General features: G+C 40.7%; 1 protein-coding gene across 2 annotated transcripts in view; it reads left to right on the top strand.

The window, feature by feature from the left end:
- The window catches only part of Grb14 (growth factor receptor bound protein 14), a 112,681-nt gene that overhangs the window by 69,637 nt on the left and 30,689 nt on the right, over window positions 1–12,355 (top strand). For both annotated transcript variants that reach the window (XM_021193166.2, XM_021193167.2), the window contains one exon: window positions 1,239–1,395. In XM_021193166.2, the coding sequence (XP_021048825.1) occupies window positions 1,239–1,395 (157 nt within the window). The remainder of the gene's footprint in view (window positions 1–1,238; window positions 1,396–12,355) is intronic.

Genomic DNA, 12,355 nt, shown 5'->3' with positions numbered 1-12,355 from the left:
CCCCCTCTCTCTTTCTTTTTTCTTTCTTTCATCACTGTTTTTCTTTTTTCAAGACAGGGTTTCTTGTGTAATCCTGGCAATCCTAAAACCCACTCTGTAGACTATGCTGGCTTTGAACTCAAAGATCAACCTGCCTCTGTCTCCTGAGTGCTGGGATTAAAGTAGTGTGCCACCACCACCTGACTACTATTTATTTTCTGCAACTCAATAGAAGAAAGCAATCAGAATAAGAAATGAACTGCACAAAGTCTCTAAAGACACACGATCAGCTGATAGATGTGTATAGAAATCAAAAACTCTGTTAGGTGCTGTCTCCCAGAAGCCAGAAGCTGTCACTCTGGACATGATATAGACAAAGTGAGAAAGGCCTCTATTCTGATGTGGGAAGAAGGGGGTATTAATAAGCATTATGAAAAATGGCACTGTTTCTAAAGAAATTAAACACAAACTGCCACATGACCCAGTGGACAGATACATAAAGAAACTGAAATCACTATCTCTTATAGAAATTTGTAGTTTCATTCATACTGTAATGATCCAATGATATGGAAAATGTCTATGTCCTACTGATGGGAACAGAAGTAAAAAAGAAGCTGTGGTGTTAATATGTGTGTGTGTGTGTGTGTGTGTGTGTGTGTGTATGTATATATATATATATATACACACACACACATATATATATATATATATATATATGCTCATAATGAAATATTATTAATCCTTTAAAAGGAGAGGAATCTTGAGTTGAGTGTAGTAACTTTGTAATCACAGCATTTGAAAGGCTGTTTTTTTGTTTGTTTTGTTTTTTAAGAATGTTTAGAATTACTTTGGAAACAAAGGTCTTGATATGTTGGAAGAATTGTTAAAGTTGTGTTAACTGGTGTGGTAAGATTCATGTGAAAATGGGTGGCACTATTCTACAGGCTGTGGGAGCTCTGAATTAAGTTACTAAGATATGGCTCTCTCCCTCCCTCCCTCCCTCCCTCCCACCCTCCCGCCCTCCCTTCCTTCCCCCTCTGTTTCTCTTTTTCCTGAATGTGGGTACAGTGGGACTAGCTACTTCCAGCTCCTGTTGCCATGACATCCCACCAGGGTAGTGCAAATCTCTTGGGATTATGGACTAAAAAGAAAACCATCATTCTTTAAGTTGCTTTTGACAGTTGTTTTGTCATAAAGAGGGTAACCAAGACAATAAGTGCAAATATCTTAGCTTGCTCTCTTGTTTCTCACAAACACAGGTGATTAAAGTTTACAGCGAGGATGAAACTAGCAGAGCATTAGAGGTGCCCAGTGACATCACAGCCCGAGATGTTTGCCAGCTGTTGATCCTGAAGAACCACTATGTGGACGACAACAGCTGGACCCTTTTTGAGCACCTGTCTCACACAGGTTTAGGTAAGGACACAAGATCTCTGTCTCGTGGTTTTCCTGATGGGTACACAACCTATCTCATGGAAAAGATTTTCTTCCCCTGCAGAAAAGCAGACAGGTTATGCTGAGGAGTGCAATCCTCATTTAGGGCCATGAGTTTGTGGATTTAGGGCCATGAGTTTGTGGACAAAGAAGGCACAAAAGAGAAACAAAAGTAGAAATGCTGTGAAATAGTCATCTTGATTTAAATCATGATGGTACTAATAAAAGATCATCTTAAAGCATGATGGAGATACATCCATGAAACCAAAGCATGGAGTTAAGTTGCATAGGCAAATCTCATAAAAACAGGGAAGCCTTTCAAGAAGTAAGTAGAAAAAGATTTTGTAATCGTCTCCCTGTGAGTTGGTTAGGAGTGTATGCTCTTAATTTTTTTCCTTAGAGAAATAAAAAGCATTTTTACATTCAAGACTTAAAAAAGAGTAATCTTTTTCAAATATTTAATGGGATGCAATTCTTCTTTTAATTAAATATTAACAATTTATTGGCCTCTAGAGTGGGAATAGGGTTTGGCAACCATTTTATTTTCGCCTTTCTTCTTCTTGTAGACACTAAGGCCGGAAGGAATGCTTTTGTGTTTAAGTAGATGAGAAACGAAGGAATGAGTTATGATAAGCTATTTCATTCATTCAGTTTTGTGTTAGTTTCACATGGTTGCCATGACAAATTACCGTGAAGTTGGTTGCTTAAAACAAGCCTGTTTATGGTTTCATACTTCTCGACATATGAAAGCACTACTTTTGGTTGAAATCAAGGTTTGTATTCTTCCCTTGGAGGCTCTGGGATAGAATATTTTCCTTTCCACTCCCGGCTTCTTCCCAGCTTCTCATAGGCTACCAGTATGCCTAGGCTTGAAGGTACATTACTCTGATTATCATCCTTGGTCAGATACTCTGTCTACGGTGAGCATCCTGCTTTTGGCTCAGCAATGTTTTGGGTTTCCTCTATCACCTGCAGCAGGGCCATCATTTCAGATTTCTGACTTAATCATACCTGCAAAGTCTCATGGTAGTTTTTTGAGGGAAGGTGTTTAAGGTGCCACCAATTGCTTCCCTTTTTATCCTATAACTGTTACTAAGCTATCATCCATATGATTTCTAATAGCTTACTATTGGCACCCAGGTTATTTCCAATGTTTAATTTAGACAATTGTAGGGGAATTTTATACTGCTCAGGACAGTTTTCACTTTCTGACATAACTACCAAAGCATAAAATTTTACCTTTACTTCGCTTGTTCTGGGGTTTATAAGCCCATGAAACATTCCAAAGCCAGGTCCAGTTCTGAAGAGAGCTCTGCCTTTTCCTCATGAGATGAAATTGAGAACAATGATGAAGACAACGGAGCGCTTTGGTTGACTTGCTCTAAAAAGACTCGAGTTGGGGAGATGGCTCAGTTAGTAACATGCTTGGGGTATAAACACGAAGATCTGATTTTGATCCAAATACCCACCTAAAAATCCAGATGTAGTTGCTTGCATTTGTAACCCTGTTTCTAGCTAGACAATAGATCCTTGAAGCTTGCTCATCTAGATTGTTCTGTCAGCTTTAGGTACTAATAAGAGGTCATCTTAAAAAAAAAAAAAAAAAAAGGAGGACAGATCTCTCACCTCCACATGTGTGCATTGTGCTTACAGATGTACAATGTTGTGTGACTTTTCCTGGGTAGACGTTCACAAATTTCTCCTTATCCCAGAAAGGGAGCTGGCCATAGACAAAGTGTCAGTTCCACCTAAGTTACACTGGGAGGTCTAAAGAGTTGTGTTTACTTACTGAAGTATGGGTCAGGGTTACTTACAGGAGTAGAAGTGTGTCCAGATGTATAATGGAGAAGCTGCAACGCATGACACTATCTCTATGACTTTCAGGGAACTTGACAGGTCATAGTATCTGGTCCTGGCAGCTAAGCCAGTCAGTATCTTCCTGTCATCCTAGCCACTCAGACTCTTCTTAGTTGCTCACTGCTTTCCTGACCTCGGGGCAAGGCGTGGGGTAGGGGTAGGTTGTGTGTCTTGAAGGTTTCAGGAACTTCCCCAGACTTGTGAGTTGCTTATTTCCTGAGTCTCCAGAGCCTCTCTCCAGGAGGGGATATTTCAGATTGGAAGAAATTCCTATATAGCACACTGGCACAGACAGAGTGTCCTGAAGACCCCTGGTGACAGACACCTGTATTGTTGCATCCTGGTTTTGATACCTGTGACAGCCGAGTGTGAAACAAAATACCCTCTGAGGTGCCAGAATTCTGAAGGTGGGCTAGAGTTGCCTCCATTAAACATTGACTTTTTCCATAGCCACTTATAATGAGCTAAACTTCTACTCCTGATCTACAAGAAGGCTAATTCCTAGTAGATACTTGCCATATTTGAAATAATTTCATTACCTATTCATCGCTTAATTAACATACTATATAAATGCTGTATTTTATACTTTTATTTTTTTCCTTCATCTTAGGGTATTTTGAAAACATTTTGCATTATAGTCAATATAATTTATGTCTGAGAAAAAGCTTCAAAGTTTAGAAATAAAAATCTGTTCTGTAACCAAGGGCACAATGCTCACAGAAAATCTGCCAAGTATTTATACCAAGGAATGAAATGTATTTTTAAGTGCATTTAAAATAGAGCCTTTGAAATAATTATGAGCTCCACACTAAGTTTAAACTTTTAGGCATTGATATGAATGTGCTTCTTCATGACTTCATGCATTTTCTAGATATTACTGAAATAAAGTCAAAATACCTGAATATCATCTCCTGGATTCATGAGTCACATGTCAGGCCAGAGGCTATGGGAAAGGACATCTTCTTTAAGACCTTCATTGCATTGATTGTCTTTCACCTTTATTATAACCCAGGTTACATATCCAAAAGAAATAGTTGTAAGCACTAATTTTGCTTAAGCACTAAATGATTTAGCAATAGATGAGGAGGCTGAAATAGTCTTTCAGGATGTGGTCTGTGGTCTTCTTCAGCATCAGATGTAGGCAAGTGTATATTGGTCATGTTTGCATTGGTGACTCTTATCAGTATTCCCTGCATCTAACTGTGGTTGGTGCAGTTGAGTTTGTATTTGTTCCCTGGATAGGCTGTAAAAGGAAGGAGGTAATATCTGTCATTTCTCTCTCTCTCTCTCTCTCTCTCTCTCTCTCTCTCTCTCTCTCTCTCTCTCATCCACCCCCTACCCCTCCCCCCACGCATGCACGAAAGAAAGGCTATGGTTCTATTTCAGAAACCAGGACTTGGTGACTACTAGGCAAGTCCTGTACCAAGATGTATTTCCCACCATGAAAAATATTTCTAAACACAAGCATAAGCAGCTCCCTCTACATAATTGAGAAACAGAAATTCCAAATCAAATATAAATAATTTCACAACATTGAGATGACTTCTACTAACATTTTACGACTCTAGATATTGTCTCTGCCTACTCAATCCATCATTTTCTCTATGTAACCCAGGCTAGCCCCGAACTTGCCACCATCCTCTGTCACCGTCCCCAGGCCTGGGATTACAGGTGTCTTCCTGCGCATTTGAGTCTGTGTGTTGTTTTAGTGCGGTTTTTACTTGTATTCGGTTGAATAAACTATTTTAGCCCACTGAAATATGGTTTGTGGGGTTTGTAGGCCTCCCCTTTCACTTGTAAATCAGGAAATCTCCCCCTCCCCTGGTTGCCTCTCCTGAACACTTCAGCTGCTATTCATAGACAGCTTTGTGTGTGTGTGTGTGCCTTGGAACTTTGAACCAAGTATCAATGCTTCATTCTGGTGCCAGTTCACTAGTGGGCTCTTTTTCTGTCAGTTAAAGGATTAAAAGACAGAGCTGGGGACCACTGAGTCTACAGGGCTTTAGGTTTTTATCTGGACTTAGGGTGGCCTACCGCTTGGTTCTCCAGCCCTTTCTCTATCATTTAACATTGTCTGGGGCACCATTGTGAGGCAGGGGGTGAGTCTCTATCTCTGCAGCTGCTGATTGGCTGGGCTGAGACTGGGTGCTGCCACGATTTCCGCTCTTGGCAGGTAACAGCTACAGAGAGACCCACTACATGCAGGGAAAAAGAGCTTTGCTCAGGAGGAACAGACACTCACCCTGGGGACAAAAGAGCCACAGCACAAAGAGAAGCAAGGCGTGTTGCTGGGGTGGCTTCTCCCACCCCAAAGCCCATAGCCTCAAATATCCTGTGCCCAAAATATATACTCCTGAAAATTTTAATTGGCTAAATCATCAAGATCAAGCACCTGACCTCATTCGGCTTATGTCTTTGAATTGCCCTGTGGTGGAGTGTAGTATGATCGGGTTCTGATAATGCAGTTTTACTGATGCCAAGTTTAAAATGTCACTGTTATCAACACTCTGCAATAGTCCCAGCTCTGTAGTTTCCTTGACAGCCACTGGATGTCACTATAGTTCCCCAGATGGAGCTCTCTGCTGTCACAGTGGCGCTAGTGTGTGTGTGTGTGTGTGTGTGTGTGTGTGTGTGTGTGTGTTGGGTGTGGCATCAGTTTCAACTCCTCTGGAACTTAATGGGATCCATGTTTGCCTTGCTCCCATTTGGATTCCTAATTGAAGCTGTGGTTGAAGGCAGCAGCAATTAATACAATACCTCGAGCGCATACCTACACAGTCTTCAGGAAAAAAGGATTAATTGTGTTTTAGTATCATTGCTACAGTGCCTGAGATTTCCATTGTGGATACTACTGTGGAGTGGGTTTAATAAGCAGAATGAATGACCAGAGGCTTTTAATGAAACCATTTTACAATGTGCAGTCATGTCCACACCATCTCTCAAAGCCAGGAGGAGTTGTGCCGTGCAGGCGGCTTGCTGCTACCTGCTCTGAAGCTACGACCAAACATGTTATTTTTCCCCTTTTGTTTCAAACAAAAGAGGCTTAGCGTTTCCCAGTTGGCTGGAGCCGATGTGCAGTTGCGTTGTCTGTGCTGTTTATAAGTCAGCAGTTTGCAGAATTCTAACTAACCTTGTCATCACCCAGAACCTCAGTTAAAGCCCAGACATGTTAATGTCCGGACATGTTCTGGACATAGCATCATGTGTCTTGACCTCCTGTGCTCTCAGAAGTGGTGTCTTGCTGGTATATACAGTCCCCAAATGTGAAAAATATTTTACTGGAAAAAAGTAAGGACAACATGCGAATAAAACTGCATCTGGGTTCTTTGACAGGTTCCCAGAGCTGTCTGAATTCCTGCTATCTCCCACTTCAGGTATTATGGTAGTCTCATAGCTGGCCCTCTCCCAATTGTGTACCAAGTATATCCATCTGGGTGTGGACTTGAGTCTTTATAGGTTTTTGTTTTAATTTTATTTAATCTTTTTTTCTACACTCCTGATTTTATTCTCCTCCCAGTCCACCCTCTGACTGGTCCCCATCCCATACCTCCCCCTCACCCCCTGTCTCCATGAGGATGGCCCCACCTTCCCAATCCTCCACCCCACCAGACCTCTCCACTCCCTGGGGCCTCCAGTCTCTTGAGAATTAGGTGCATTTTCTCGGACTGAGCCCAGACCCAGTAGTCCTCTACTGTATATTTGTTGTGGGCCCTCATATCAGCAGGTGTATGCTGCCTGGTTGGTGGTCCAGTGTCTGAGAGATCTCAGGGGTCCAGGTTGATTGAGATTGCTGGTCCTTCTACAGGGTCACCCTCCTCCTCAGCTTTTTCCAGCTTTCCCCTAATTCGACCACAGGGGTCAATGGCTTCTGTCCATTGGTTGTGTGCAAATATCTGCGTCTGACTCTTTCAGCTGCGTGTTGGAGGGCAGTGATGACAGGTCCCTTTTTGTGAGCACTCTAAAGCCTCAGTAATAGTGTCAGGCCTAGGGGCCTCCCTTTGAGTTGGCTCTTACTTTGGGCCTGTCACTGGATCTCTCCATTTTCCTCCTCTCCATTTCCGTCCCTGAAGTCCTTTCAGACAAGAACAGTTATGGGTCAGTTTTTAGTGTGGGATGGCAACCCTGGAGGTGGGCTCTACAAGTTCCCTCTCCCCATTTGTAGGGCATTTCATCTAAGGTCCCTCCCTTTGAGTCCTGACAGTCTCTCACCTCCCAGGTCTCTGGTACATTCTGGAAGGTCCTCCCTCCTCCTACCTCCCGAGGTTGCCTGTTAGTAACGGTTCAATATGCTTTTCCACTCCACTGGAGATTGCATGCGTACAAGCTTTGAAAGAAAAATGAGTCTTTCTGGGGGTATAAGTTGCCGTTGTGGGTCTGAGTTAATGTATAGATTATTTTGATTTGTTGAAGCATGAATTTAAAGGCCTGTGGACCTTCAAGATAAAGTGCCTTATCTTTTTCTCTGAGTTTCCTTAGGGAGTTAATATGACTGGGGATTTTCTGGGGTTTCTTGGTGGTCTTACGTAGCACCCTTGGGTTAAGACGTCCTTTAGAAATTGAGGCCCAGTTTATTATTTGCTTCTCTGATTCGGGTTTTGTTTTGCTTGTTCAGAGACTGTTCATTTTGATCTGGAAATAAGATTGACAAAATATAGGTGGTTTCAACCCAGCTCTGGGAAGTACGGGGGACTTTTGTAGCCTGAGGTTTTCTTGCAACAATGGTGGAGGAAGACTGTTTCCTGGGCGCATTAGAGGTAAAAGGCACTTTGTTTCTTCTCTTATCAAGTGATGAGAAGAACAGGGGCTCAGCTTCTATTTGAGCCCAAATGCATCGCTTTTAGTGGATTCAGGGAACAAATCCAGGCAGAAGGTCACAGGTGAGCTCTTCCATTCTTGGCGGATTGAAGTTTCTTAAAAGACTTTGAACTTAAATCAACAGTTTCAGCAGGCACTTTTTCTTCTTTTTCTCTTAAAGAAAAAGTTCTCGAAAATTAAACAGAAAACAGAGTTACTTGGTAACATTTTTTTTTTTTTCTCTAACTGAAAGACCCTGCAGATAAGTTTGAAACAAAAATAAAATGTAAAACAACAACAGGAAGTTCTTATTTTTGTTGTAAACATTTAAAACTCTTTGGAGCTTTTCTTCCCCTTTCACATTCTTACTGGCTGATTAGAAGTAATTTAAGGAGGCATGCTGCAGGGTTTTTGTTTTGTTTTGTTTTGTTTTTTTAACTTTCATATGAGTGATATTTGGTGATTACAATTCACTTTCTGATTTCTGAAAAATAACTTCAGAAAGGTTTCTTTCTTTCTTTCTTTCTTTCTTTCTTTCTTTCTTTCTTTCTTTCTTTCTTTCTTTCTTTCTTCCTTCCTTCCTTCCTTCCTTCCTTCCTTCCTTCNTTCTTCTTCTTCTTCTTCTTCTTCTTCTTCTTCTTCTTCTTCTTCTTCTTCTTCTTCTTCTTCTTCTTCTTCTTCTTCTTCTTCTTCTTCTTCTTGAAAGTAGGCTTAACCAGTTATTGGTTCAGCATTTAAAAAGGTGGGCAATATAGCATTTGGGAGTGAAATGATTTTTTTTCAGCATGATTGCTTTTGTGTGACTCTGACCGTGTGCCCACCCACTTAAAGCAGGAAGCCTTTGTTTTGGCTCATGGTTCTGGACGGTTCCGTTCATGGTCACTTTCTCCCATGTTTCTGTGCTGTAGTGAGTAGGCCATCATGGCTGCAGGAGCACATAGAGAAGGAAGGGAGACAAAAAGAGACCACGGACAAGATGGCCCCTCCTGCTTTCAGTGACTGTTTCTTCCAGCTTTGGGACACTTCCTAACACTTACTTCCAAAGTCTCCCAGAATAACCCTACCAACTGGAAGATGAGTTGTTCAACTCCTGAGTCAGTATGAATCATTTCAGAATTCAAACCAAGGCTACAACTGGAACAACTTTCAGTAACATTTTAACAGAGTACTTAAGTTGATTTTTATGAAGTTAAAAAAACAAAACAAAAACAAAAACCAGAAAACAAGGTTTTTAAAATAATGAGGATGGATCTGTATGAATGAGCAGCTCTATGGCTGTTTCTGGAATGGCGACTCAAAGGTTGGAGTTCATTCTGGGCTTTGAGCACACTATCAAAAGTTTAGAAAATTAATGGGCTCTTTTTTTGTACTTAAAAATCTGGAGATACTTAGACGGATTACTTAATTGGCTAAAATTGGTCTGGTTTTAGTATACGAAAGAGGACAATTGTGAGACGAATTCACTGGGTGCCAAGGGAGCTGTTTGTCTCTTTGCATTGTTAGGTCTTGGTAGCGTGGATGTGGTGGTGCCTGCGCTTTCACGCTGGTGTTCTGAACGCTTCTCTTTCTCTACACAGGACCTGTCTTTCTTTCAAGACTGCGTTTCAGCATCTCATATCTTTCTGTTGAGTGTAATGCCTATTCATGCCTGTATTTAGTGAGCTATCTCACTACAAGAAAACAAATACTGTAAGCTGTCCAGGGTTATGTAGATCTCTGGCGCTGTAGTCCTTTGTGGGATGAAATTGAGATGCTCCGTTATGAATGTATAAGGAATATCTAATGTGCGATATTTTTTAAAAGCCAAATTCCATGGTGAGAAAACTTCATTGTCAGACTTGTACATGAGGTAAAAAAAAAAAAGCAAAACAAAAAACAAAAACAAACAAACAACCCCCCCCCCAAAAAAAAAAACAAACCACATAGCTGAGATCAGCCCCGTGGAATTTTATAGGCTTTGTCTATATGATCTGGAGGCAGACCATTTCTTTAAATGAATAGGACAAACATATTTTGCTTTCTTAAATACAGTCTTAAGCTTTGATTGCCCTTTGATAGCATTTTTCTTAATATTGTGGTGGTATTTTTTTTTCTAACTTTATTGTTTACATTATTGAAATATTCAGTACTACAGATCTATGAAATTTCCTGAAGTAATTTTTGCTTATCTTTTCTTTACAAAGTTATATTCTGGTTGTGTGTGTGTGTGTGTGTGTGTGTGTACGCAAGTGTGCACACATGCTCACTGACAACAAAAACCCAGACTATATTCTACTCAGTGACCATACCCATCACACTATATTCTTTAGTTTCTTATTCGTGGTGGTTGTTCAAATATAGCTTGATTTTTTTCTAACCAATTTTGTATTTGACTTTGAATACACCCCAAATATAAATGATCTATACTTCTTCCATGGAAGGTTAAAATTGGATAACTCAAAATCCGACTTTTATTTTTATTCTCCTTACATTCAGAACATGATTGTGTATTTTCAAAAGATTAGAAAATATTTACTGGACACGTTTGAAAGTAAAAATAAATGATAATAAAAACTATAGAAGATGAGAGAGTGATTTATACTTTTCCTGTTTATAGAATTAGGAGTGGGTGTCATGCAGGGAGAGTGCCTATTGTTGGAACTTTTTTTTTTTGCAGGGGGAAGCAGTCCTCTGCAGCAGAGAGGTCATCTGCTTCGATCAGGCACGAGGGCTCAGTCTACCTGGACAGGCTGGCTAACTTGAAAACAGAAGCATAAACTTTCTCATTAGATTATTATAATAATTTCATAAGGATGCCGTAGCACATTACCAGAAACTTGATGAACCATCCAATGGACATGGAGGTGTGCACTTCCTCAATTCTGGATGGTCACATTCCTTCAAAGGGTTCTAAAGGGAACCTGACTCTTGATTCTTCTAGGTGGTCAGTGCTGCTGTTGTTCCTTGGCTTGTGGTCCTATTGCTTAGCCTCTGCTTTCCAAGTCTGTATCCCAGATGTGCACAATACCCTGTGCGGTCTATATCGAATCCCTTTCTGTCTGTAGTTTCAAGGATGCTTACAGATGGATTGAGAGCCCAATTCTTTCTCAACCCGATATGTTTGTCATTAGACAGCTGCCAATGCTTTGCCATGTAAGATAACATTTGCAGGTTTTCGGAGTTAGGCCCTGATATCTTTAGGGACATTATTCAGTCTTCTTGGGGAATTATAAAAATTAAATACAGTAGTGTGCTCACAGATTAAGGCATGCAGAGTTGTAATTTCTTTCCGTAACTGAAATGAATTTTGGTCCCTGTATCCCCTGCTTTCGGAAGAGCAGAGACATTAACCTTATAGTGTTTGTGTGCTGTCCAGATTGTTCTTTTGGGGTCGATAATTCAGATTCTGCTGGTGAGTTGCCTTTGGTTTGAAACGCTTGTATTAGACAACTGAGACCACGTTTACCTTTTCAGCATCCTGGTGGGGCACTTCATTCTCAACCAAGGTGTTTGTCTTTTTCATGATTTTCTTCATGTCCAGGAAACTCCTGCTTGTTTCTTTCTGAAAAGCTGAAAAGCACAAGGCCTTTTAAGCCTAGGGTTTTTTATTTTTTATTTTTTTATTTTTTTTTAGCTCTCCCATCTTCCCTCTGGGAACTTAATACTCTCCCACCCTTTCTCCACACTGGGAGGCTGTGAGCTTGCATTGCTCTTGCTTCTATTTGATACATGACTTCTTGAGGATCTAAAAAAACAAAAACAAAAACAAAAACAAAACAAAAACAAGTCAGTGGTTCAACTTACTCAACACATTTCAACTTTTAGAGAGCCTGACACCCTGAAAGTGTTCCTGCTCCTGAAGGGGACCAGATAGGGTCGTTGGTCATGATCCAGGATCTGACTTAACTCCCTTTCTCCTTCATTATTCTCTTACCTCTTTACCTCTCTCTCCAATCTCATGAAAGGATGGATCCCTGTATGGGGCAGCAGAGGACCATGATTCTTTCTAAGCAATTATATCTGCCAAAGATTGGTTAAATCTGTATTGAAGTTTAACCATCTAGAAAATGTCTGTTGCTTTTCCCTCTCTGTATTGATATACATTCAGGGTGTGGCATAAGCTCCTTCCTTATTTTTAGGGAAAGGGAAATGTACGGAGGAACACATGTTGCTGAAAGTCAGCAAGTGAATCATTATTGTCACTCTGAATTTCTTTCCCTGGCAGAATATTTTCCCTGCAGTTACAAAGAATATAGGAACACACCGGGGACATCAAACGTGTACTCGTTTTAGCTTGGAAGCATCAGCTACG

This window comes from Mus pahari, chromosome 3, assembly GCF_900095145.1.
Source record: "Mus pahari chromosome 3, PAHARI_EIJ_v1.1, whole genome shotgun sequence".
NCBI lineage: Eukaryota > Metazoa > Chordata > Mammalia > Rodentia > Muridae > Mus > Mus pahari.
Note: the sequence above shows the minus strand (reverse complement) of the source record. Positions and strands in the feature narration are given on the sequence as shown.